The sequence below is a fragment of the Toxotes jaculatrix genome, chromosome 17 (genome assembly GCF_017976425.1).
Source record: "Toxotes jaculatrix isolate fToxJac2 chromosome 17, fToxJac2.pri, whole genome shotgun sequence".
In the NCBI taxonomy this organism is placed as follows: Eukaryota; Metazoa; Chordata; class Actinopteri; family Toxotidae; genus Toxotes; species Toxotes jaculatrix.
Window position 1 is genome coordinate 20,667,316 of NC_054410.1, and position 22,486 is coordinate 20,689,801.

Sequence of the window (22,486 nt, forward strand, 5' to 3'; positions counted from 1 at the left end):
CCCGTGTCAGCCATTGTATTGTATGTCACTGTCCAATTAACATGACCCACCCCTTCATATCGAATTAACAAGGATGATATGTGAGGATGCACCCCACCTCCTTCATCGGAGACCACCCCTTCTTGCTCTGACCCCCCCCGGTAACCCCTGACCTCCGTTGCCACGGCGACGCTGGGAGGAAGAGGGCCAGAGTGTGAGAGGTCGCTTGCTAATTCTCGCCACATTACTTCCGCCCACCTATTTCCAGGTCTCAAAATAAAACCAGCGTCGTGTCCTGTCTTCCTCTCTGGCCTTTCCTTTGCTCATGTCTCTCTCTTCGCTCACTGGTTCTTTCTCTCACTGTGCTCACCATTGTCTCCCTCCCTCTTCATGCATTGTTTTTCCAGCTTAACAACCATTCATGGACGTCTGTTTTTGTTTCTGAGTGCAGTCAGACAGTATGCTGACACCAAGATTATCTTATTTTGGTTAAATGTTAGGCTGTCCTTGGAGTCTATGGCAGCTTTGCTCAGGGAAACAGCTTCTCTAAAGCTGAGGGTTTACACTTTGTATTCTTTAGCCTTCTGTCAAAGTACAAATAGTCCTTGCTTTAATATTATCCTTTAAATGACATTACATTATAACTACTGGAATAGCAGGTTGATTGGGCATTTGAAATATATGGCAGCATACTGCCACTGTGACAAAAAAAAAAAAATCAGCTTGTTATGCTATGAAACTTTTTGTTTTTTTGTTATAACAGGAAAAGTATTTATTGTTATATCACACAACTTTCTTTGTGGCTTTACAAGATGAGTTCCTTTTAAAAATGGAATAATTTGGCGTTTAATAATAAGAAAATGTGTCATAGCAAATTGAAAAATATCTTGATACCATGAAAAGGATCTTATTAAAACAAGGAACTTTTCACATTAATATTGTGTGTGTGTGTGTGTGTGTGTGTGTGTGTGTTACAGCATAGAGATCCAGTGAGTTGGTGCGCTGCAGCTGTTTATTATTCATATTACTTTGTTGAATCTGTCAACAGGTTCCTCCATGACACAGATTTAACTAAAACACAGACAAACATGATGTGAAATGTGATTCATTAGATATTTCAAGTAAGTTTTAGGTGCCTGGACTTTTGAATTGTACTTAATGTTAAAGTTTAATGGAATTAGTGTTAAAATACAGATATTGTCCTTCAAAGGTATGTTTCCCCAACTTTGAATGAAGCTGCTACTCAACCTGACAGTCAGCAAGATGATTTCCCACAAGAAAGAAGAGAAATATTATCTTGCCACTAAAGTTTTTTTTTTCCTCTGACTGTTTCATAATCTTATTTATTATAATTACACTTCGGCTGAACTGCTCACAAATCAGATATTTATTCAACCTGAGACGCTGCTTCATTTAAGGTGTCATCAGGCAAAAAGGTTGGGGACCACTGCCAGAGAAGGATCCGCCCCAGACACTGATCCTGTCTTTCACTGCTTACCTCAGTTTCCATTGTTCTAACTATCAAGCAGCATTTGACCTAAAGACATTAAATACAAGACAATTCATGCAGTCTTTCAGTCAACCCTGCTACAAATAAATTCAACGAGTAGACTGAGAGAAAGAGAAACAAGCGGACGGACAGACAGACTGAAAAAAAAAAACACGGAGGTGAGAATAGATGTACACGTATGTGTGTGTGTGTGTGTGTGTGGGAAGTTTCATTCAGACACAGAAAGGAACAGTGTGGGCCACGAAGTGAAGTGTTGAGATGAAAGAAGAAACAAAAAAAACAAAAAAAACCCCACCCTGATCTGAAATCTGAAGTCTCCTGTTTTCCCATCCTGCCCTGAGAGCATCCTGCCCGTCTGGGCCCGGAGCAGGAGAGGGACAGACAATAAAATGAGATAGGACCAGAGGAAGAGACGAACTGCTTCAGGCATTTGTTGCTGCCACTCTTTCTTTCTTTCTTTTTTTTTTGGAAGTATGTTGCTTTTGGCTTTCTTCCTTTCCCCTCCTCTCCCTTCTTTTTCTATAACTCTTTCCTCAGTACCTTCCTCCTCTCCTCCGGCACTGTGGCACATTTAGAAACCTCTGGCCAATAAGTCTTTCTTTGCCGTCTTTCTTTATTTTCAATTCTATCGCCCTGGCTCTCATTCTCTGGCAGTCTCCGCTGTCAACATTAGCATTAAGCCAGCGTTAGCCCTCTGCTGCGCGCTGTCTTTCTGGCCCCCATTTTCCAGCTCAGCATCTGGGTGCAGATAATACAGGAACACCGTCACCTTATCTCCTCAGAAATGACACACTGGGCTCACGCCGTGTCAAACGGCGCCTCGTCCTGCTCCTATCTGATCCCCAGACGGAAAATAAAAAACTGCCCTGCTGAGCCCTGAGTGTAAGACACAGCCTTGGATCTTTAATGGAATGTGTGTGTGTGTGTGTGTGTGACAGAGAGAGAGTGTGTGTATGTGTACATGTGGTGTGCGCATCTGTAATCTCCCTATCTTTGTCAGTGTTCACTGCCGGCATCAGTATAATGAAGGAAGCACAGATTTAATCTGTCAGTGTTTTTTTTTTTTTGTTTGTTGTTTTTTAGCTACAGCAGAAGAAGTCTCCAAGAAGTCTCACAAAGTGTAGTGAACACTGAGACATGTGAGGCTGACGAGTCCCCCCTTTTCAAAAAACAGTGACAAAAGTGACCGAAATGTGTCGTTTTCTCTTCTCATTTTACAGTTTGGTCATTTAACTGACAATCTAAACGTACAACATCATGACAGTCATTCCAGTGTGCTTCCCTTCCCCTCCCTACCTGCGAGCACAGGTCCTGGGGCTTCCCCCCCATGCCGTGGGGCATCTCCCTGCAGCGCGTGGACAGGTTGAGGATGGCCGTGGCCGCCATGTGGGCGGCCTCCATGTCGTGACTGTAGTCGAAGCTGCTCTTGCTGCAGGTGCTGCTGGCGCTGCTGCCCCCGCCCCCGCCGCCTCCTCCCGCGGCCCCTCCTCCACCTCCACAGCTCATGCTGCTGCTGCTGCTGCTGGGAGCGTAGGTGCTGGTGGTGCTGCTGGCCGAGCTGGAGTTCTTGCAGTAACGTTTAGCTGTGGGACAGATGAAGAAATTCAAAAAGAAAATGTAAGTTAATGCAAATGTAAAATGATGACTTGTACAGATTTACCTGCCTAAAAACAAGATAAATTGTTTTCCCTTTCAAGGTGGGTTTTATAGGTTCACCCATAATGTATGTCCCTGGTGAAGGGTGTTTTTATGTATGTTTAAAATAAAATGCCACGTCAAAAGATTCCACAAATTCACACACAAAACAAACACAAAACCTTGTGTGTGGACTTATGAGTTTACTCAATCTTGAACAACAATTAAAACATAACATTCAAATGGGAGAAATGAAAAAAAAAAAAAAGTTACAGGAATGTCAAAGCAGTGGAAATAACATTTTTATCTTGCTGTAAAATAGTACCGTCATAGCCTTTTGGGGAGGTGTCCCTTTGTCCGTGAACTTTGGGTGCGATGGCCCGTTTCCCGTACACTTGGTGGTTGTTGCTGCCATCAAAGGCGCTGTAGTCGAAGCTGGTCTTGGAGTACTTCTCCAGCTCCTTGGCCAGGTTGGAGCGGGGCGTGCTGGTGGAAACATTGTTCTTGTAACCATACTGTGGATAGTCCAGTTGTTTGACAAAGCACATAGGCCTGGAAAATAAATGACGAGGGGGTGGAAGTTGGACCGAGGCACTCAACATTGCCCAGGGGAGGGAGAGGGAACTTGGGATTTGGCTTTTTTTTTTTAAAAAAATGGGCAGATGCAAGGGAAGGGGCAGAATGACAGGGTTAAACTCCGGGGTAAGAATATCGGGGATGATGCTGGTGGATGGAGGGGTGTCTCAGGGTGCAGGGCATCCCTTTTACATGCCACAGCATGGATGTTTTCCTCCTCTTTCGTTCACAAAACACAACCCTGCTACAAGAGTTGTTCATGCACAGTCAATAATAAACAGACAAAATTTAATTTCCACGTCTTTTATTACTTTTGCATACTTTTGATATGCTTTTATCATTTGATATGCATTTATAGCCTTAATCTGGAGACCTGGAAAAATGAGATGTAAGATCTCATGCTGTTGATGTTCAGTTAGATATAAATATAAAATGTACAAATACGTAAGACTTTTCATCATAACATTTCATGAGTATCAAAGAAACTCTCATTCAAAAAGCTCTGCCTTCGCTATGATAAATGTGGCCAATTTTGCTAAAATCTAATAAAGCGATTTGCCTTCAATAGTGAGCAGTGAAATGAAGATGCAGTCTCTTGAAAGTATTCTCAGGGGGACAGGAGAACATAAACATAAAACAAAAAAAGGGGGAGACTTAAAATCTCAATGGCTTCACTGAATGCAGGGGAAGAAAAGGAAAAAGAAACATTTGCAGCATGATTGAACAACAGCTCTTCTACATGTAAAATGTTTTATGATGTTTTACACACATCGTGGCACAAAATCCATCTCTGTTTGCCCTTTGTCAGTCACAGTTGGTTGGTCAGTGACCAATTTACCGCCAATTTCACATTCAAGACGTTCTTGAATTCCATTTTGGATGATGTGGATGAAAGTGTAGAGTGAATACTACCTTAAGACGCGGTCAGAGGCCTGGTTGGACTTTGGGCCATCGCAGCTCTGGTGCTTCTCCTGGGCTTTGGCCAGCTTCTCGGCTGCAGCGATGGGACATCCTGACAGGCTGAAAAGGGGAAAGCGACTTAAGTGGCGGTACGGACTGCGCATCGGAGACACATTCTGATAGGTGAAAATATTACACTGAACGCACACGGCGTGTCAGACAGTCTGCCAGGCTGAAAACAGCTATCTGTCTGTCAGCCAATCAATCCCAGCGTCTACCAGTTTGAAAAATACCTGACTGTGGCTCGGAGAGTCTCAGCTTAAAATGCAAAAATCATTCATTTTCATCACTTTTAACACTTTAAATAAGAACACAACTGGGAACAGCTTGCAAGTTTCTGGTTGAGCAGCTTGAATTCTGAATCATTCTCAAAATAGATATTCCCATATGGACAAATGTGCATTTTTATGTGCATTCTGAAGCATCTTGTTTCCTTCAAACACATGGTGACAAGAGACACACACACTCACATACACTTGGGATCTACACCTTACAGTATGTTCCCGCTGAATTCAGTGCTGTAAAACTTCCTCGTGACAACTAACTGACCAAATGTGACAAAAGTTCATGTTGTTATCCTTAACCCCTATTATACTCCATCCAGTCTGTCAACTGTAGTGAGTCGGGCCACAATGAAAAAATTATCTTTGACAATGGCCCGAAGCCAGTGTAGAGCTGTGTTCGTGAGCACCTGTCATCAGATGTGCATGAATGTGTGCAGAGATGAGAGTGTGTATCAGGTCGGGGAGTGTGAGGGAGTGTATGGAGGTTTTATATAAGCTCTTTCCAGTAGGAGTGAAAGTTTACGGTGCATGTCCGTGTGTGTGTGTGTGTGTGTGTGTCTATTCTGCGCTGCACCTATGTCGCTGAGCACAGCACTGAGGCATTCTGGTCCTCCCAGGTCTGCACCTCTCCTGTCACCCTGGCTGAGTGGCAGAAAGGTGCTAATGGCTGCTGCTATGCCCGACTCCCTGAGCATCTGCTCTGGGTGACACTCCTCTTTCACTGTCACCTCACCCCGTCTGACAGCTCTGGCGAGAGCGCCCTGCTATTTCAGTTTCTCCCTCCAAACCTGCACCTGATAGATGCCATTTTTCACCATGAGCTGATAAATGATTTATGCTGTGGAAGGTGTGAATTGCTGCATTGCAATCAGTCTCAGTTAAACTCTGGGATTGTTAAGCAGCCAAATCACTGCAATTGTTTCCTTCTTCTCAACACGGTAAAAAAACAGAAAGGCCGCACATATCCACACAAGAAATAATGTTTTGGAAAAACAAAAAAAATGCCTCTGACAATAATTAAACAAATGGATGAGATGCAAAAAAAAAAAAAAATAGAAACAGGACAAAAAAAGAAAAAACAATACTTTGAAAAAAAAAAAAAACTGAACCACATTCCATAGTAAAGAAAGGAGGGTGCAACATGGACAGTGCCAGTATCATATAGGCAGGCTGTCACTTACCTTCTGTGGGAGTTTCTGTTGCTATTGACATGGCCGCGTCCCGTGCAGCCAGGCGTAGGACACTTAAGAACATTCTCATACATTGCCACAACTTCGTACAGACAGGAGATAGGAGTGAAAGACAGGGAAGGTTAGGAGCCCCTTACAATCAAGCATGAGTTCTATTAGTATGTGAGGAGCTTGGCATTATAAACATCATTAAGAAATGAGCCTGTGTGAACCCGAATGACCTCTTCTTCATTTTAATGAACACTAGTTTGAAAGGGCAGGCAAGGTTTCCCACCATATTGCTTCCACTTATCCAACCCTTTCAAATTAGTATTCATGGAATAGCGACAGTCATGAATAAAAAGATGTCATTTAAGTTTAACAGGACAAAGCCAGCAAGAGACAGAGATGGAAGGAAATTTTGGGCATGCAGAGAGTGGAGTAACCAACAGCTAGCAATCATGCAAAACACAAGCCTTGAAATCAATGGAAGAAGCAGACAGATGGAATACAGCTTCTTGATAGAGTGTGCTTTGTTATCATCTGCACGTTGCTAGGGTAGAGAGTCCAGTCTTCAATACCATTTACCATTAAAACAGTCCATAACTGTCTCAGATCCCCCCGGCAACCCGCCAATTAGATTAATGATCTATGGATGTCCGAGAGGAGCTGTTGGAGCACCGTAGGCGGGGGCGCGGGGAAGGGTCTCCTCAACACCAGTGGCACGCAGGGCCAAACCCCATCGGCATCAGCTTCATCATTATCACCCCCTTAAACTTTAACCCCTCATCATCCTCCTTCCCTTACACACTAATTGGTATTCGGTGCAGGTAATTGGACAAAGCCTGCCACCTCAACATGCCACAAGCCAATACATTATGCATATCCCACTTCTCTACCCCTGCCCTCTGCGTGGAGACAGACAGAGCGGCGAGAAATTAAAGCGCCGGGCCTGATTCAGAGGGCACAGACAGAACTACAGGGATTGACTGTAGTAGAATAACTGCAAGGAAGCAAACAGGAAGCAATGTGGCACCAAATTCCTTTAATGTTACAAAGGTAAACCATTTTAAAATATTCTACAGAAAAGAGCTACAATGGAATGGGAATTAACAAATTTGAGATATAATTTAATTGTCATTTTTCACATTTCCCAGGGAAGAGTCTGGCCACACTGTGTGATTTCCCAATTAAACGAAGCCATTAATAATACATTGTGCATTCAGGCCAGCAAATGTGTTAACAGGGGAGAGAGACTTGGCCCTGCAGGCAGTCCCATGTGTGACACGGTCTCATCTTTACCTTTAAAGTGGTGAAGCAAGGAACCTGTCTGCATAAGAATATTGACCATTATTGACAGAAACACGGTGACTGGCTGCTTCACGGCTGATGATGCAGAGACCCGCTGATAACTTGTGCGCTCTGAAACGTGCCATCTTCTCAAACAACAACAGTGCTATGTGTGTGTATGTATGTGTGTGTGTGTGTGTGTGTGTGTGTGTGTGTTTCGCTCTCAAGTATCCTTCAGTAGTCTGGGGAAGAAAAGGACTGAAGATGATGCCACAAAGATCAAGGAGAGAACTTTCTGTGATCCAAAGCGTCCTGTGCTGTATTAGTGGTATCATTTCCCCCAAAAAGTCGGCCCAATGAACACAAGTGAGGAACAGGAGGAGGAACACAGACATCATATTCCAAAAATCTCCAGTGACAATCAATTTAAGCCTTTTCCAAATTCCATTCTGGGGCTCTTGATCCCAGTCAAGGTCAACTGCTCTGAGTCATTTCACATTTCTGGGAGACGAGTACATCTCAGGTGAGGGGACTTTTTGTGTGAGAGGTGCTCCTCAGAACAAGAGTCATCTGTGACACTGCTGGTCTTTACAAGCCTGTCTTTAATGGTAACTAATTTCTTTGCCATTATTAAAACCCTCTTTTATTTTGATTGCAGTCTGGGTCATGGCAGATCATAACTTGATTTTCACGCTGCGGTTAATGAAACGTGAAAAGGGGCTTTTATTGAGAAGTTTGCACAAGGTGAATGAGACTAAATAGCTGGGGTGAATTCACGAAAAGGGAAAACTCACTATTCAGTGAAGGCTAATGTTTATTGCCACTTCACTTGATCTGAGGCTTAGAGATATGATACGGCCTTTCTATTCAATATAACTTAATTGAGCAAGGAATACAAATAAATGAATGGGGTTCACGGCATGGATGACTGAGGAGGGCACAGTGCTACCAAGGTCTGTGAACACTTTCAAGTTTTGTGAGAAATTAAATGTTCAGACTCAATTAAAAAGCTGAATTGATGAAATGCAAGAGAATGGCATTTAACCTTTTCTTATCTAACATGCACTGACCAGCCATGCTGTGAAGAAGCATGCAACCCACATCCAGCATCCCCTGCCGTTTGCTCTCAATCACTGTCAGTTAATTCAGCGGAGGAGAAAGTCTCATGCAGCCAAGTAAATCACGGATTGACAGCTCTTGACCATCCCACCAGTCATTGCATTGCCACTATTTGCACATCACAAAGGCCTCATTTCCCACCTCATCACCACGGCACACTAGGCAGGCAATCAGCAAGCAAACCCATGGCCCCATGCAAAAGGTCACAAGAGAAGCGCAGCTGCAGCCCGTCTGACCCCCTTCATTGTACACCCCGTTGAAATATCAAACACAGTCCAACCACGACAGCAAGTACACAGAACGTGCCAGACGCAGCAGGGGTCACGGGAAACATGCCGAACATCAAAAGGACATCAAGGCCACAGGTTGGGTAAATAAATGAAACCTATGTCTGGTGTGTGACTGATATGCTTACTTTCTGGCGGCACCCTGTCTTTGTGCGGACAGCCGGACAGGCTCCGATGGTGTGGGTACAAGCCGGTCACGTGACCCGTGCCGTCACAGCCTGGCGTCGGACACCGGCTTTCCTTCTTGTCTGCACGAGAAGCATCTGCGAACAGAAAAGGCATATGGAGGCGATCACACATTCCCCGCATGGCTGTTAAGCTTTCAGTTATTGTATATGTATTGCAAGCTCATGGCAACTCGTGAGGACAAGTAGCAGTGAGTGATTTGCAGACTTCCCTGGGTTTCACATCCCTACGAGCTACGAACAGGCTACTGCCCTATCCTCTGACTGATGGAGGATTTACCTCCAGCCTGAGAGGAAGACTGTGGACACCAGCTCATTTAAAAAAAGAACAAAATTGAATCTGTATTTTTATTTGCAGTCAGTACTGTCCCAAAAATATGGGATGACACTGGCTATAATTTAACATTGTGTCAAGTATTATTTATGGCAATGCTCTTTTTAGTGACAGTGTACACATTAAAAACTAAATGTGATTAGTAGGGTTAGTATATGGATATTATAGCAGTTTACATAGTGTTGTGTGTTTTCTAGATTGATGTAAGTATTTAAAATGAAGTATTTTCAGTACTTCTGAGAACCTCTGACTTCATGTGTTCCCCACATATCTGAAACCAAATCTACACCCTTGACTCTTGTAATCAAACATAATTGTATTTTAAGTGGATTTCTTTTTTTTTTTTTTTGTAGGCTGTTATTCATTTCTATATTTATCTGATGAAATAGAGTGAAGACTGACAAGGACAAAGATGCAATTATCGGCTTGCTGACAGATCTTTTGATCATGAAGTTTGTTTACTATAATGACATTGTGAAGATTTGTGAAATATTACATCTGGTGTTAGCGACCTTCAACAAAAAGCAAAAAGAGTCTCATCTTCCAGTTTAGCTTGAATTAGGAATTTATCACACTTCTCTCCATTAAAGCCTAGCCTTAGCATGACAGTTTGTTGAACTGAGTGTGACAACAAGGGTCCAAATAGCGCGTGCGCACGCGCACACGCACACACACACACACACACACACACACACACACACCGGATAAGATTGTCTTTCCCTTCTCGAAACCTGGTTCTCGTATTTCACCCAAACTCAGATATCAGATATGGTTACCACCAAAAAGCAGGGATGCCATGCCGTGCCAGCTGGCATTGTTTCTGCAAATACAACCATCCACCTTTAAAAAACTTTGACTCTCAAACAAGGTCAAGGATTCTTCTTACTGTCAACATTGGCCAGCGGCTCTTGTAAGATACAGTTTACATTACCATTGTAAAAGAAAATTAGAAAAATTTACAAAGCAATAACAGCGTATAATATCTTTTTATAGCAGGGATGTATCAGATTGTATAATCAATTCTAAGCCATTTGTGTGAAGGAAACCTTTATCAGGAGCTAGTATTTGGGGAGTAGACAGGGGACGGACTGTTATCGCTTGCCACAGAAAGACAGACTAAAGTTTTAAGGGCCTGTGTAACTTAGTAGCTCCACCTAAGACACTTACTGGCAAACCAAAATAGACTCAGAGGTTGTGGAGACGGAGCAAAAGGAAGAATAATCGAGTGAATTACAAAATTAAGAGGTGGCATGGAGCACACCTACTCATACATTTACAAGCGAATCACCAAATGAAATCCCATGTCTCATTAATCAGAAAAAAAGCACCTCATTATCCTCTGTGGCTCTCATCTATCTATGTCACGTTTAGGGGCATATGAGTTTGGTACAATATTGCTATGTCATGTCTCTTCTGTCTGGCACCAGTGCAATAAAGGCAGGGAAATTTCATGTTGATAAAGAACTTGGTCTGCATGTAAAATGTGGCTTCTTAATAATGGCTTCTTTTCAGGCACATTATTACATTGACTGTTAGTGTTTGAACAGTATGTTGGAAATAATTCTCCATTTCCACATGCACGAATGCACACATGCGCATACATGACGGCTGTGCGTTCTGCCTGCCACATTTCCATTGCAGAGAGTGGAGGCAGCCAAGTGGAAGGCATATTAGAAAGCAGGGGATATTGATTGTGGCTGGGGATGGTCTGCGCTTTGCATAGCAAATGGCCCCCATTACCATACCATCTCTGGATAATTAATGTGCAGTCAGTAGGCCTGTCGTTTGTTATCGGTCATTCTGATACTGTTCAATTTTCATCTCAGCCTCATGTTTCTCTTAGAGAGCTGGCCTCTTTTGTGAACCCCCCCCACCCACCCAACAAACACACACACCCTACCCGCACACACCCCCACCCCACCGCAATGTTCTGTTTTATAAATCACACACAAGAACCCTGGTCAACGAGTGTCTGCTACTATCTTGCCCGAGGAAAGATGTTATCGGGATGCAACTGTTTCGCGTCCTCTCATTATTCCAACATTAGCCAGACACAGGGGCGATGGAAGGCTCTTGAAATTAACATTTGCGTGGCATTTAAGTTGCAATATATACCTGCTGGGAGTTGGGTGGCATTTAAGGTGTAACATCACCCCGCTGGGAATTTGCATGCTCTTATTTATTGCCCTCATCTGATATCTTCCTTATGGGAGGAAATGATTTAACCTAACGAAGTCTGAATCTTGTTGCAGCAAAGGATATGATGGGGGAGATAATTAAGAGTAAAACAAGGGAGCTTGCAATGAGACCACTGTAAATGCCAATGCAATGTTTCTGTGACTGTAACTCTACTCTGTAGGTCTACAAGCAGACATTCAGCACACCCAGTACAATGTACAACAATTACCACTGATGGAACACTACACTATTTGTAATATATGTGTATTTGTCTCTCTGTACCACCAATAAGTATGAGTCTGAATGTTCGATTATAAGCATCATAAACAAACATTAAAAGAAAACTTGTTCCCTGCAGAATGAATCCTTTCTAAAGGTAGAAGGCCTCTGTTTTGTAGCTTCCTCTCCCAAGTGCTCGCTCAGGTTTAAAAATAGGCAGCTTTTCCCCAAGCTGCATCGCAGGGATGAGATTTGCGGTCCTAACAGGCCGTGCAGATTGCCATTACTTATGCCTGACAAGCCTACCCTCTGATGTTTCCATGCTGGCCTATTTTAACAACATAAGCTGCTGCTGCCGCTCCCGCTGCTACCGAGATGCGAATTTCCAAATTGGCTGAAAAAGCTTGTCCTGGGGTTATAGTGAGGTTCCCAGAATGCATGTGGGCTGTCTAGTCTCCAGTACAGGATAGATACAATACAGAGCCAAACACTGGCATTCAAACACTTTACCTGAGCTTGTTAAATGAACATGCCTACACTTGTGTAGATATGGTTTCAAATGGCAGCTCGTGTGCATCTGAGCGTGTCCGTGTTTGAAAGAACCACTCACCTTTATGGTAGAAAGGCTTCTTCATACCATCAGGAAGGCGGGCTTTACGCTCAACACCATAGCCATGCCGTGGGCCATGGTCTTCATGGTTATACCTCACCCCGTCTCTCCTGGCAGCCTCAGCTGCCATTTTATCTCGCATTGCCTTGGCGCGTTCTGACTCTAGTGCAATGGCCTTCTCCAATAGGGACAGGTTACCCTTCGTCATGTCAAACACTTCTTCTGACCGGTCTGACGTCACTGAGGCAGTGTCCTCATCAAAGTCCCGGTGGTTGGTGGGATACCGGTCATCCTGCGCGCAACTGGAGAACGCTTTGGAGCGTGGGCTCAGCTGCTCCTCGAGCTTCATGAGATTGTCCATGTCGGAATAGTTCCTATCAAGCGTCCGCCTGTCGTCTTGGCTATGGTGGAAATCCCCATAGCCATGATGCTGGGCCTGTTGATTGGGATCCCCGCATGAGAAATGATTTTGCTGGGATGGTCCGTTTCGGTCAGCAGACTTTGTTTCGCTTAGTTTCCGAGCCAGATCGAAGCATTGGTTTCGTAGGCACTCCAGACTGCTTAGACACACTTCCTCATCGCTGTTCTCTATTTGTCCATTACTGGTGGTCTTAATATTACCACCATGGTGTGCATTTGCCCCACTGTGGGTACAGTCAGTCTCGTCCCCGTTCTCAGCTGTACCATCCTCAAACTCCTGTCCATCTAAATTGTCAGACAGTACTGCACCGTGGCCTTGTGCCAGCAGTTTAAGGGAGTCCACCGTCTCCCGAACCACATCACTGTCTACGTCCAAACTTAGATCGCCCCTTTGTGTCTCATCCCCTTCCCCCTCTTCTTCTTCCTCTTCTTCCTCCTCCTCCTCTTCTTCCTCTTCCTCCTCCTCTTCATCTTCCTCCTCCTCCTCCTCTTCCTCTTCCTCCTCCTCCTCCTCCTCTTCTTCTTCCTCAGCACTGTTAGAGGAGTTGCTGTTCATTTCAGATTCCGTCATGGCCCGGTTGGCAGCGTCTTCTGCGATCTTGCCCAGGTTCAAGAGTGACTTGGCCACAAGTTCATCATAGTTTTCATATTCGTCATTGTTGTTGCTGTCCTTCTCTGTCGTCAGACCAGATTTGGCATTGCTACCGCCACCTCCACCATGGCCCTCGCCATTGCCCCCCTTGCCACTGCTCATCTGACCGTCCTCTGTTGGAAAGAAAGAACAAACGTCTTGTAATTTCATTTCCATCATTCTATTTTACTGGTAAATCAGATTTCTGGGCTTGGTCCATCTAAATTGGATAAGGAACTCTTTGCTTCCCCTAATAATTTACTTTGAGAGTCTTAACAGCAGCTTGTGTTCTGAATTGTGAATCAGCACAGGAAGTTAAATAGAGCGGTTTGGGAAAGTTCCAGAGAAAGATGCTCGGGTAAATGAGAATTTATGAAACCAGAGACTGTATCTTTGGCAAGTATAATTTTTATCCTAATTTCCTGCATTTCTTTAAGAGACATTTACAGGTCTTATAGTTAAAAATATTAATAAAGAATTCTCTTGTTGCAAATGAAAAAACACTGTTCACTGTTTAGCAGTTCAAAATCTACGAGATAATATGCTTTTCCATCTACAACAAGATGAACCCCAGTCAGTAGCTATTCATTGTTTGTTAGTAAAGTTATTTTTCATTCAATCATCAGTATCTTTAGAATTCCTTTCACTGCCTAATTGATTCTGACAGGCTGCAAAAGGTTACTGAACCTCTTCTGTCAGTAATTTCAAGCACTCACTCCTGGAGCACTTCCAATCTCTCCTTTCACATTTCCGCCCTGAGCCGCCAAGAGCACATCGCTCACATTGGCGTCACATTTGCCACTTACATTCCTGTGGAGAAAATGAACCCAGAGGCCCACACACAGAAAATAATAAATAGGAGTTTCACTTGTGGTGAGAACATGCAAATCACAAGACCAAAAAAAAAAAAAAAAATGGATGAAATATTAATTTTCACCTGGTTGAAAGACTTATCAGTAATCACAGTATACATAGTGATATGAAAGTTACAAATAGGAAGTGTGCACACACAATGGAATACGCATACAAAAACAAATCTGAATATTATCCCATTACATCCTCTGTACAAAGACTACACAAAACACTCATACTGACTTTCCTCACCCACTTACTGTACATACACACACACACTTACACACACTCCAATCTAATGAGAGCTACATAATATTGGTGCTTGGCGAGTGAGGGCTTTAGAGTGGGAAGAGGGAACAGTCACGAATGACCAGGCACATATTTTGACAGTGAAAGGCTTCTTACAGCAACCTCCTGCACCAGGGGTTTAATTTTTGATGGTATAAAACATGGCACAGGAAAGCAATTTGAAGAGCAATCAAGGTACATAAAAGGGATATGGAAGCGAAACAGATTAAGGAGGGAACAGAGAGACTGCCCTGCCCTGAATTGGCTTTGGATTAGCTACAGAGATGTGCACGCAACTGAGAAACATAGAAAAGCTCCAGAATGTCACCTCTATTACATTTATGAGATTGGAATCTGCCCAGCGACCACCCAGTACTGCTATCTTGGGGGCGAATGGGGAACATGGTAATGATGCATTTGGAAAGAGTTTTCTGCCTTTTTTTTTTTTTTTTTTTTTTTTTTTTTTTTAAGGCAAATGCTTCAGATTTAAATGTTGTGAGGGTCCATTCTGGGAAGGTAAACATCATAATGATTATAGAGCTCAATGATGAGAAGAATTCGCAGAATTTATACTGGTAACGACATCACACACCGTGGAATGTGCAAACCACTTATCAAAAATAGATGGTAATCATGTACTGCCTATAGAAAGAGAGGCTGCTGACAGGCTGAAGAGACAGTGGCAACGGTCCACTGTATCATAGTTAAGGGTAAGGTCTCGTCTGTGGGCTCTAATGAACGCCAGTCTGTAGAGATGTTTTCGCATGTCTGCAAGAAAATACGAGCATGGCTGCTGAGGTGCCACATCAACGCTGGGTGGGTAGAGTTACGCTCCAAACAGGGTTAACACACTCCTCTCTCAGAGCTTCACTCTTAATTGGACTTGAAGGCACTGTCAGGTCCAATCGTGATGCAGGGGTGCAAAGCAGAATCTGCTGGAGAGAAACCTGCCAAATCTGGTGTTGGGCACGTCAGGGGGTGGAAGAGGAGCTAACATATGGGACAGGAGTTTCTCAAAACTAGGTGGTATTTTTGTATCATGTTTCAGGAAAGGCATAATTAAAGCAATGCTTTGATTGCCAACAGCTCTAATATTCTTAAGATTAAAATATAACAAGGGACCAGAAACTTCTAATATCGTTTGATTTTAAAAATGATTAGTTTGTTAGTCGCCTTTTTGCAGTGACCAAAAAACAATCATGGCTGCAGTTTTAGCAATTTAGCACGGTTCAGTTCCTTCAGGGCTCTGGCAAAGGTCTTATAGAGAAGGTTAAAACATTTCAGTGGGAAATAATTGCAGAGGGGAACCATGCTGATTTTAGTGATCAATTTAGATAATCTTTTCTGTAATTAGAAAAAGTCCTAAATATTTTTTAAAAAGAGTTCAAAAAATCAAGAAACTAGCAAACAAGTTGATGTTCTCAACTAATTTGATGCCAGTGCACCTCTCCTCCAGCTTCTGGTGGGTTTTGATTACAGTAGCCGTACAGTAAAGTCTTTCAAAATGTGCACACGTGAGTAAACTACTTTATTAAATCCTTAAAAAAAAAAAAAAAAGAAATATGATCCACAAATATAAAAATGCTGCATGAAAAATAATGCTAACATTTTTTTAATAGATAGAGAATCTTTAAAGGAACAGTTCAACATTTTGGAGGAGAGTTAAATAAAGACAGAGTTAGAGAGGACTGACATCGGTTTCATGTCTGTAGGGTAAATATGAAGCTACAGCCAGCAGACAGTTAGTCCACCTCAGCACAAAGACTGGAGACAGCTAACCTGGCTCAGTCTGAAGGTAACAAAATACACCTACCAGCACCTCTAAAGCTCACTAATTAACATGAAATCTTGTTTGCAGAAAAAACAGCAATTTGCTGTCTTAGAGGGGGGTTATGTGCTGAAGTATTTCTTGGCTTAGCTGACAGATGCCAGAAAACCAGTGGAGACTCCAGGATGTTACCGTGCCCAGCCAAGACACTGTCTGACACATAACCACCCCACCCCCCCAATAAAATGGTTAAATAAATGAGAAACAACATGTCAGCTACTGGTAAGTGGACATCGCTTTGTCCAAACAGAGACAGGCTTGTGAGTTCCCCTTATTATCAGTCTTTGTGCTAAGCCAATCTAAGCAGCTGCTTGATCCTGAAATTTACTGAACAGATTTTGATCTTCTCATCAGTCAGAAAGTGAATAAACTAATTTCCTAAAATGTTTTCTAAAAGTTGTTCTAGTGCATTTGGTGGTAGACAGTACAATGTGATTGGTAAGTGTTCTCACCTTGCCCTTGACTCTGCTCTCCTTCCTCCTCCTCCTCTCCGTCTTCATAGTCCACTTCCTCTACCGCTTCCTCCTCCTCCTCGGCCTCCGCCTCCTCCACCCTCTCCTCGTCACCCTCCTCCTCCTCTTCTTGCTCCACCTCTAGCTCCTCTTCTTCCTCGTCCTCCTCCTCTTCCCCTTCTCCATCACCTCTCTCCACCTCCCCATCTTCGTGCTCCATTTGCTCTATGTTGTAGTCCATGTAGCCTTCCACTTCCTCCTCTTCCTCCTCCACTTCTCCCTCTTCCTCCTCCTCCTCTACAGCTCCTTCCTCCTCCTCTTCCTCCCTGTCGTCCATCTCCTCAGTTCCGTCTGTCTCGTAGCACTCCTCCATTGTGGAGTTGTCCATGTCATCTAGGTAGGTGCTCCTCTTGGGGGAGGTTTCCAGGGTTTGTCTATCTAGACTCTTTCTCTTCTTGGCCAGAGGGCAGCCATACACACTGCGGAGGAGAGATAAGAGGGCAGCCGTTAGCTGTTAGCCTCACCTGGCCATAACTGCTAATGTTCATTTACACTCAGGCGTCTGTGAAGTGCTGCAGTTTACAAACTACATTTGAAAAGAATACAACAAAAAACAAGGGCCTCTTACTGCAAGGAAAGAAAAGCCTCTGAAATTCTTCTGCTGGGAAAAATATTAAACTTTGCTTAAGCAACTTTAATTAGACACATGCTCATTAGCTATTGAACAATTATTATTAAATGCTCCATTTCTTCTAGAAAACAGTTACAAAGGAATAAAATCTCTATTTTCAAATCATGCAAAGCAGAAGATTCAGTCTATTTTCACATTCATTTCTATTTAGGTAACATCAATTTGCTCTTTGGGCTTAAGGAAATCACAGTGCATGCTGTGCAGAGACTTTGCTGCAGACTGATATGCCTTTATTCTGATGTGAACCAAGTGCAGCAAACACAGAAGTGCTTGTCTGGAACTGGCTGTAAGGGAGAAAAGACAACCTGTAGCCTGATTAATTGAATCTCGCCAAAGCACCTCAGGTTTTAATGTATTCTCTGGCTCCTCTAGGCAGCAGGGGGACAGATCCTAATCTGATAATCTGATAATCTGTGTATTCGCGCAGGCTATTGATCACAGGGGCTTAATCCATTTCACTCATCAAACCTCTGCGAGCCCCGAGCTGCTACCTGGCCCCCCCTAATGTAAGCTGCATGCGTGTGTGTGTGTGTGGCTTTAAAACATGTGCTGCTGTTTGTACATTTATGCATGAGTGCATGTATGTGTATTGTAGCTGTGTACACACATTTTGGCACGTTCGAACAAAGGAACCCACACAGTCGGAATTATGATGAGTTCTGCTATGAGTGTTTTGGCCATCAAATAACCCCCCCCCCCCCCCTGTCCAGTGTAAGAGAGCTAAACACGCTTTGGGCATGTTCACTCGGCTGTGAAATATCCCTGGCTCCTATTTTTACAACCTCTGGATGTTTCCCCAGCTCCACGCTACTTAGAGTAAGACCTGATGTGAATGAATGACACGAGGCTGTGTGTGAGAGTAAGAAAATGGTTGTTGTTAGACAGTGTGTGCTGCTTTTGTGGTGGAGCAGCTGTGGAAAAGGCTCATCGTGGCAGTTAGGTGCTAATGGTCTGTTGTAGGATGGAGGACTGCAGTCTTAGAAACCCATTTCTGTTCCTTCTTTTTCACTGTTTTTCATGTCAGTGTGTCCCACAGCCCAATATCCTATCAGTCCTGCCCTCTCCCTCTCTCCTCCTCTCTCTCCCTCTTTCTCTCCTCAGTCCTGCACGTCCATCAGTCAGTCAGGGTCCAGTCACCTGGCAGGCTCAATCTCGCCAAGCCCAGGGATTCCTTAATGGTCTGACCCCCTGCACCCCCTGCAACCAGGGGCCTCATTTCATTAATCTAAGCCCACATGGAAACTCATTCCCTGCCTGACAGCCAGACCTCTCCCCCAGGGCAGTGCGAGGGTCTGCGGGACAGTGAGGGAGGGGGGGTGGTGCGTGCTGCGGCACTGTGATCAATAATGCTTGTGACCAAACATCTCAAAAGCACATTAAAATGCCACTCATCCTGGCCCCTCCGTTCCAGGGCCCTCTCCAAATAAATCAAGGACCGGTCCCAGCAGGTTAGCAGCTGCCAAGGCGGGCGGGCTGGCAGGAGAGTGGGATAGGTGAGTGGGAGGAAGGAGGGAGGGGGAGAGCAGGGGTGGAAAGAGGGAGAGGGAAAAGTGGTGTGGGAAAGGCAGATAGACACAGCCCCTCACCACTCTTCTCCCCCTCTGTCTTCTAGTCCTGCCTCTCTACCTTTATCTCAACAATGAAGCAGTTTGAAAGTAGCTTTTGCTGTCAAGCATTGAGCCACAGCATAGCTGAGTGGCTGACAGGTATTAATGTGACTACACCCGAATCACTCTGAAAAATAGTTGTTGAATTGCTATAATTGCTTTGCAACATCAGCTAATGGATAGCAAATAATAAACACTTGGCTGTGTATTTTTTCATTGTATCTTTAAAAGGAGTCAAGTGCACTTCATTATTTTGGGTCAGGATTGGACAAACAAAGAGGTTTTTTGATAGCAGAGAGTGGACGCGCTTTATAGCCTGACTACGCTAAAAAGTTCCACCTACAGTGCCGTAGATATCTGGCTCCTGTTTATTTAAAGCAACCGCAGAGCATCGTATGTAAATGACTTCTAATAATGCTCGTGTTAAGAGGCGTTGCATTCAGAATAACTTTGGTCTTAGATGTCCTCCCGTCCCTGAGCTGTCAGGCTGTTGTGACACTGTGAGAGGTGTGTTTGCCCCCGACGCTCCTAAGCCCCATGATGACTAAGCCACAGGAAGCCTCCACAGCTCCGCCATCCCACGTTCTCTGGCTCTGTCGCTGTGTGACCTTGGCTACAACATTCGTCATCACAGGCACTGCATCCCACTCACTGCGGCTTGGCAATTAAAATTCCAGAAATAATTAGGTGGCATTTAAATGAAAAAGAAAAGAAATTCTGCAGGAATTGCGCAGAAAACGGAAGGAGACGAGAAAAATACGGTACAATTCTAAGTTTCTCTCTCCTTCGTCCTCTGGCAGAATTACAAAATCCTCCACGAGGAGTGTGCGGTATGAGAGGTAGCAATCAAAGAAGAAAAGAGCTACAGATCACAAAAAGACCACTTCATATTTTATGGAGTGGGCATCCTCAGCATTATAAGATGGAACAAATTCTATTACAGTGTGAACAAGTGGCCCTTTAATGCAGAAAAAAAAAAAAAAAAACCTTCTGGAAACGTTACAGAGAGGGCCCCGTTTCTGGAGCATTAGTGTGAGGCAGGAGAGTGGAGCGGCGGTGGAGAAGGAGAGCTCCCGTTTGGCTAATTTTGGGCGACAGTTGAGCGACTGCTGGAATGCGACAGCGTTCCACGGTGCCTTTATTAGCAGTCATATTAGCGGCTGTTCTCAGCAGGGGCAAAAGCTTTAGCCAGTCATTAGCATCACACGCTATTTGTCTCCCTGACACAGGGATGAGGCTGCTGTTGCCTCTTCCTCTGCCTCCTCCCACTGCTGCTTTTTTCCCTGACTCCTCTCTCTCTCTCCCTCTCTCTCTCGTCATCTCCTCCTGTCACCCAACATTCTCACCTCATATTTCTCCCTCTTTGTTCTCACCCATCATACCCTCACCTGCTCCTTTTCCTTCCACACATCCACTTTCTGCACCTCCTCTGTATATATCTTAGAGTGTACGTAACCTCAGTTCTTCTCTCACACCAATTTTTTCTTTCAACATTTTTTCCCATTTTCTCCTCTCCCCTATCCTTTCTCTCACAACCTTAGCTCATTGTTGTCTCTCCTTCTCTCCCTGCAGAGCAGACTGGAGATGGAGGGAATGCACCACCTCTGGCTGTGCCCCCTATCCAGTAGGAGGATCTATAGACACGTGTGGCAGAGCCCCGTCTCCATGGTGATACCCTGCAGAAATCCATGAGGGATTCGCCATCCTCACAGCCAGACAGTGAGGAAAAATGAGAGAAAAAGACAGACAGGGAGAGAAAATGAGAGGTGGGGAGGAAAAATACAGGCTATAGGAGTGAGACAGATGGGAGAGTATATGTTTTGGTGGTATACTTGCATGTGTGTGCACACAAAATTGGGGAATATATGGTAGAGGAGTTAAAGAGAAAAGGACAAATACGTGTCTCTGTGTGTGTGTGTGTACACATTTTTGTTTGGGACCTTTTCCGGTACAAACACCGACCTGGTCGGGATCAGTAGTCCTCATAGGACCAAAGCCTGGTCCTTCTGAGGCAAGACTTCATTGCTGAGGTCCTGGCTAAGGTGAGGGGGTAAGGTGTGAGCTCAGGTTAGGAGACAGTTAGAGTTAGGCATGAATTGGTTATGCCTAAGGTTAGGGTTAGGCTGTCCACAATGAAAGGAAGTCAATGCACTGTCCTGACAAGTATAGCTGCACAAGTGTGTGTGTGTGTGTGTGTGTGTGTGTGTGTGTGTGTGTGTGTGTGTGTGTGTGTGTGTGTGTGTGTGTGTGTGAAAGAGCAGAGAGGATCATTTCAGAGCTGTCAGGCTTCTCCTGCTATAGCAGGAGAGAACAAAAGACAGTGTCTTGGTGCAGGAGGCTCAGCGCATGGCAGACGCTGCAATTTGGGGCGTTTTCTCGCGGCTCAGGCTCCAGCTCGCATATCAGCTGCCATGGCTCATTCACACACACGCACACACACACACACACGCACACACACACAGAGCAGAATGACTGTCAGTTTGTCCCAAAACTCATACAATATTACTTCATAGCCGTGGTGTTGAAATAATCCTCAGTGTTAGTGAAACTTAAAAATGATGATTGCGTGTGAGTGTTTATGTGCAGAAATCACATGTCCTCTTGGATTTACTTTGAAGTCTTAACAATAAGAGCAGCGTTTAAGTACAATCTCGTCATGTTTGGTCACCTATTTGAACAAAGCACTAACATCCATCTTCACCATTCCCTGACAATACACCGAGAGCAGTGGTGAAGTAGCTAAGAGGCATCAGAGCCCAACAAACATGCTATTCAGCTCACTGGTTCAATAAGCCTGTTGTTGCCCATTCACTGCTCCGGCTCTTATATTTGTTGCCTAGAGGTAATAAACCCAGTCTCAACTTTAGTCAAATACTCTGCCCCTTGCTATGCCTTGACTCTTGCTGTTAACTCTTGCACTTGTTTTATCCACGCCACTGCTGGTGTCCTTATACACTACTGTCTGTCTATTCTCCTCTTTATTCCCTCTTTAGCACAGCAAGAGCCTCGGAGCTCACACAAAGCCCCATGTCCTCAACATGGCTAAGATACAGTATAATGGCTGGCAGCCACTCTAGTGGGCATCTCATATGTGCTGAGCAACATCTTCCTATGTTTTATCCTCACTCCCTGAGCCCATGCAAGGCTTCAGCTGGTCCCCCTTTAGCTCCTTTTGTCCATATCTGCCAACTACCAAGCCACATGCCTGGGGAAAACACCTCCTCACAGACTGTTCACATGCCTTATTGATAGTATCCCCATCCAGGAGCTGGAGTGTAGTTGATGGGGAATGTGAGAAGGGAGCTGAGAGCATTAAAGCTGGGATGAGACAGGTATGGCCTGCTCAGAGAGCGGGCTATTTTGTTTTCTGCTGCTGCACCAG

General features: G+C 44.2%; 1 protein-coding gene across 1 annotated transcript in view; it reads right to left on the bottom strand.

Moving 5' to 3' along the window:
- Nucleotides 1–18,713, bottom strand: part of myt1lb (myelin transcription factor 1-like, b) — a 32,303-nt gene extending 13,590 nt beyond the window's left edge. Inside the window, exons 1-8 of the mRNA XM_041061328.1 lie at nucleotides 18,654–18,713; nucleotides 16,807–17,317; nucleotides 12,336–13,520; nucleotides 8,938–9,072; nucleotides 6,126–6,216; nucleotides 4,613–4,720; nucleotides 3,450–3,676; nucleotides 2,786–3,072 (exon numbers count right to left, since the gene is read on the bottom strand). Of these exons, the coding sequence (XP_040917262.1) occupies nucleotides 2,786–3,072; nucleotides 3,450–3,676; nucleotides 4,613–4,720; nucleotides 6,126–6,216; nucleotides 8,938–9,072; nucleotides 12,336–13,520; nucleotides 16,807–17,317; nucleotides 18,654–18,713 (2,604 nt within the window). The remainder of the gene's footprint in view (nucleotides 1–2,785; nucleotides 3,073–3,449; nucleotides 3,677–4,612; nucleotides 4,721–6,125; nucleotides 6,217–8,937; nucleotides 9,073–12,335; nucleotides 13,521–16,806; nucleotides 17,318–18,653) is intronic.
- Nucleotides 18,714–22,486: the final 3,773 nt, after the last annotated feature.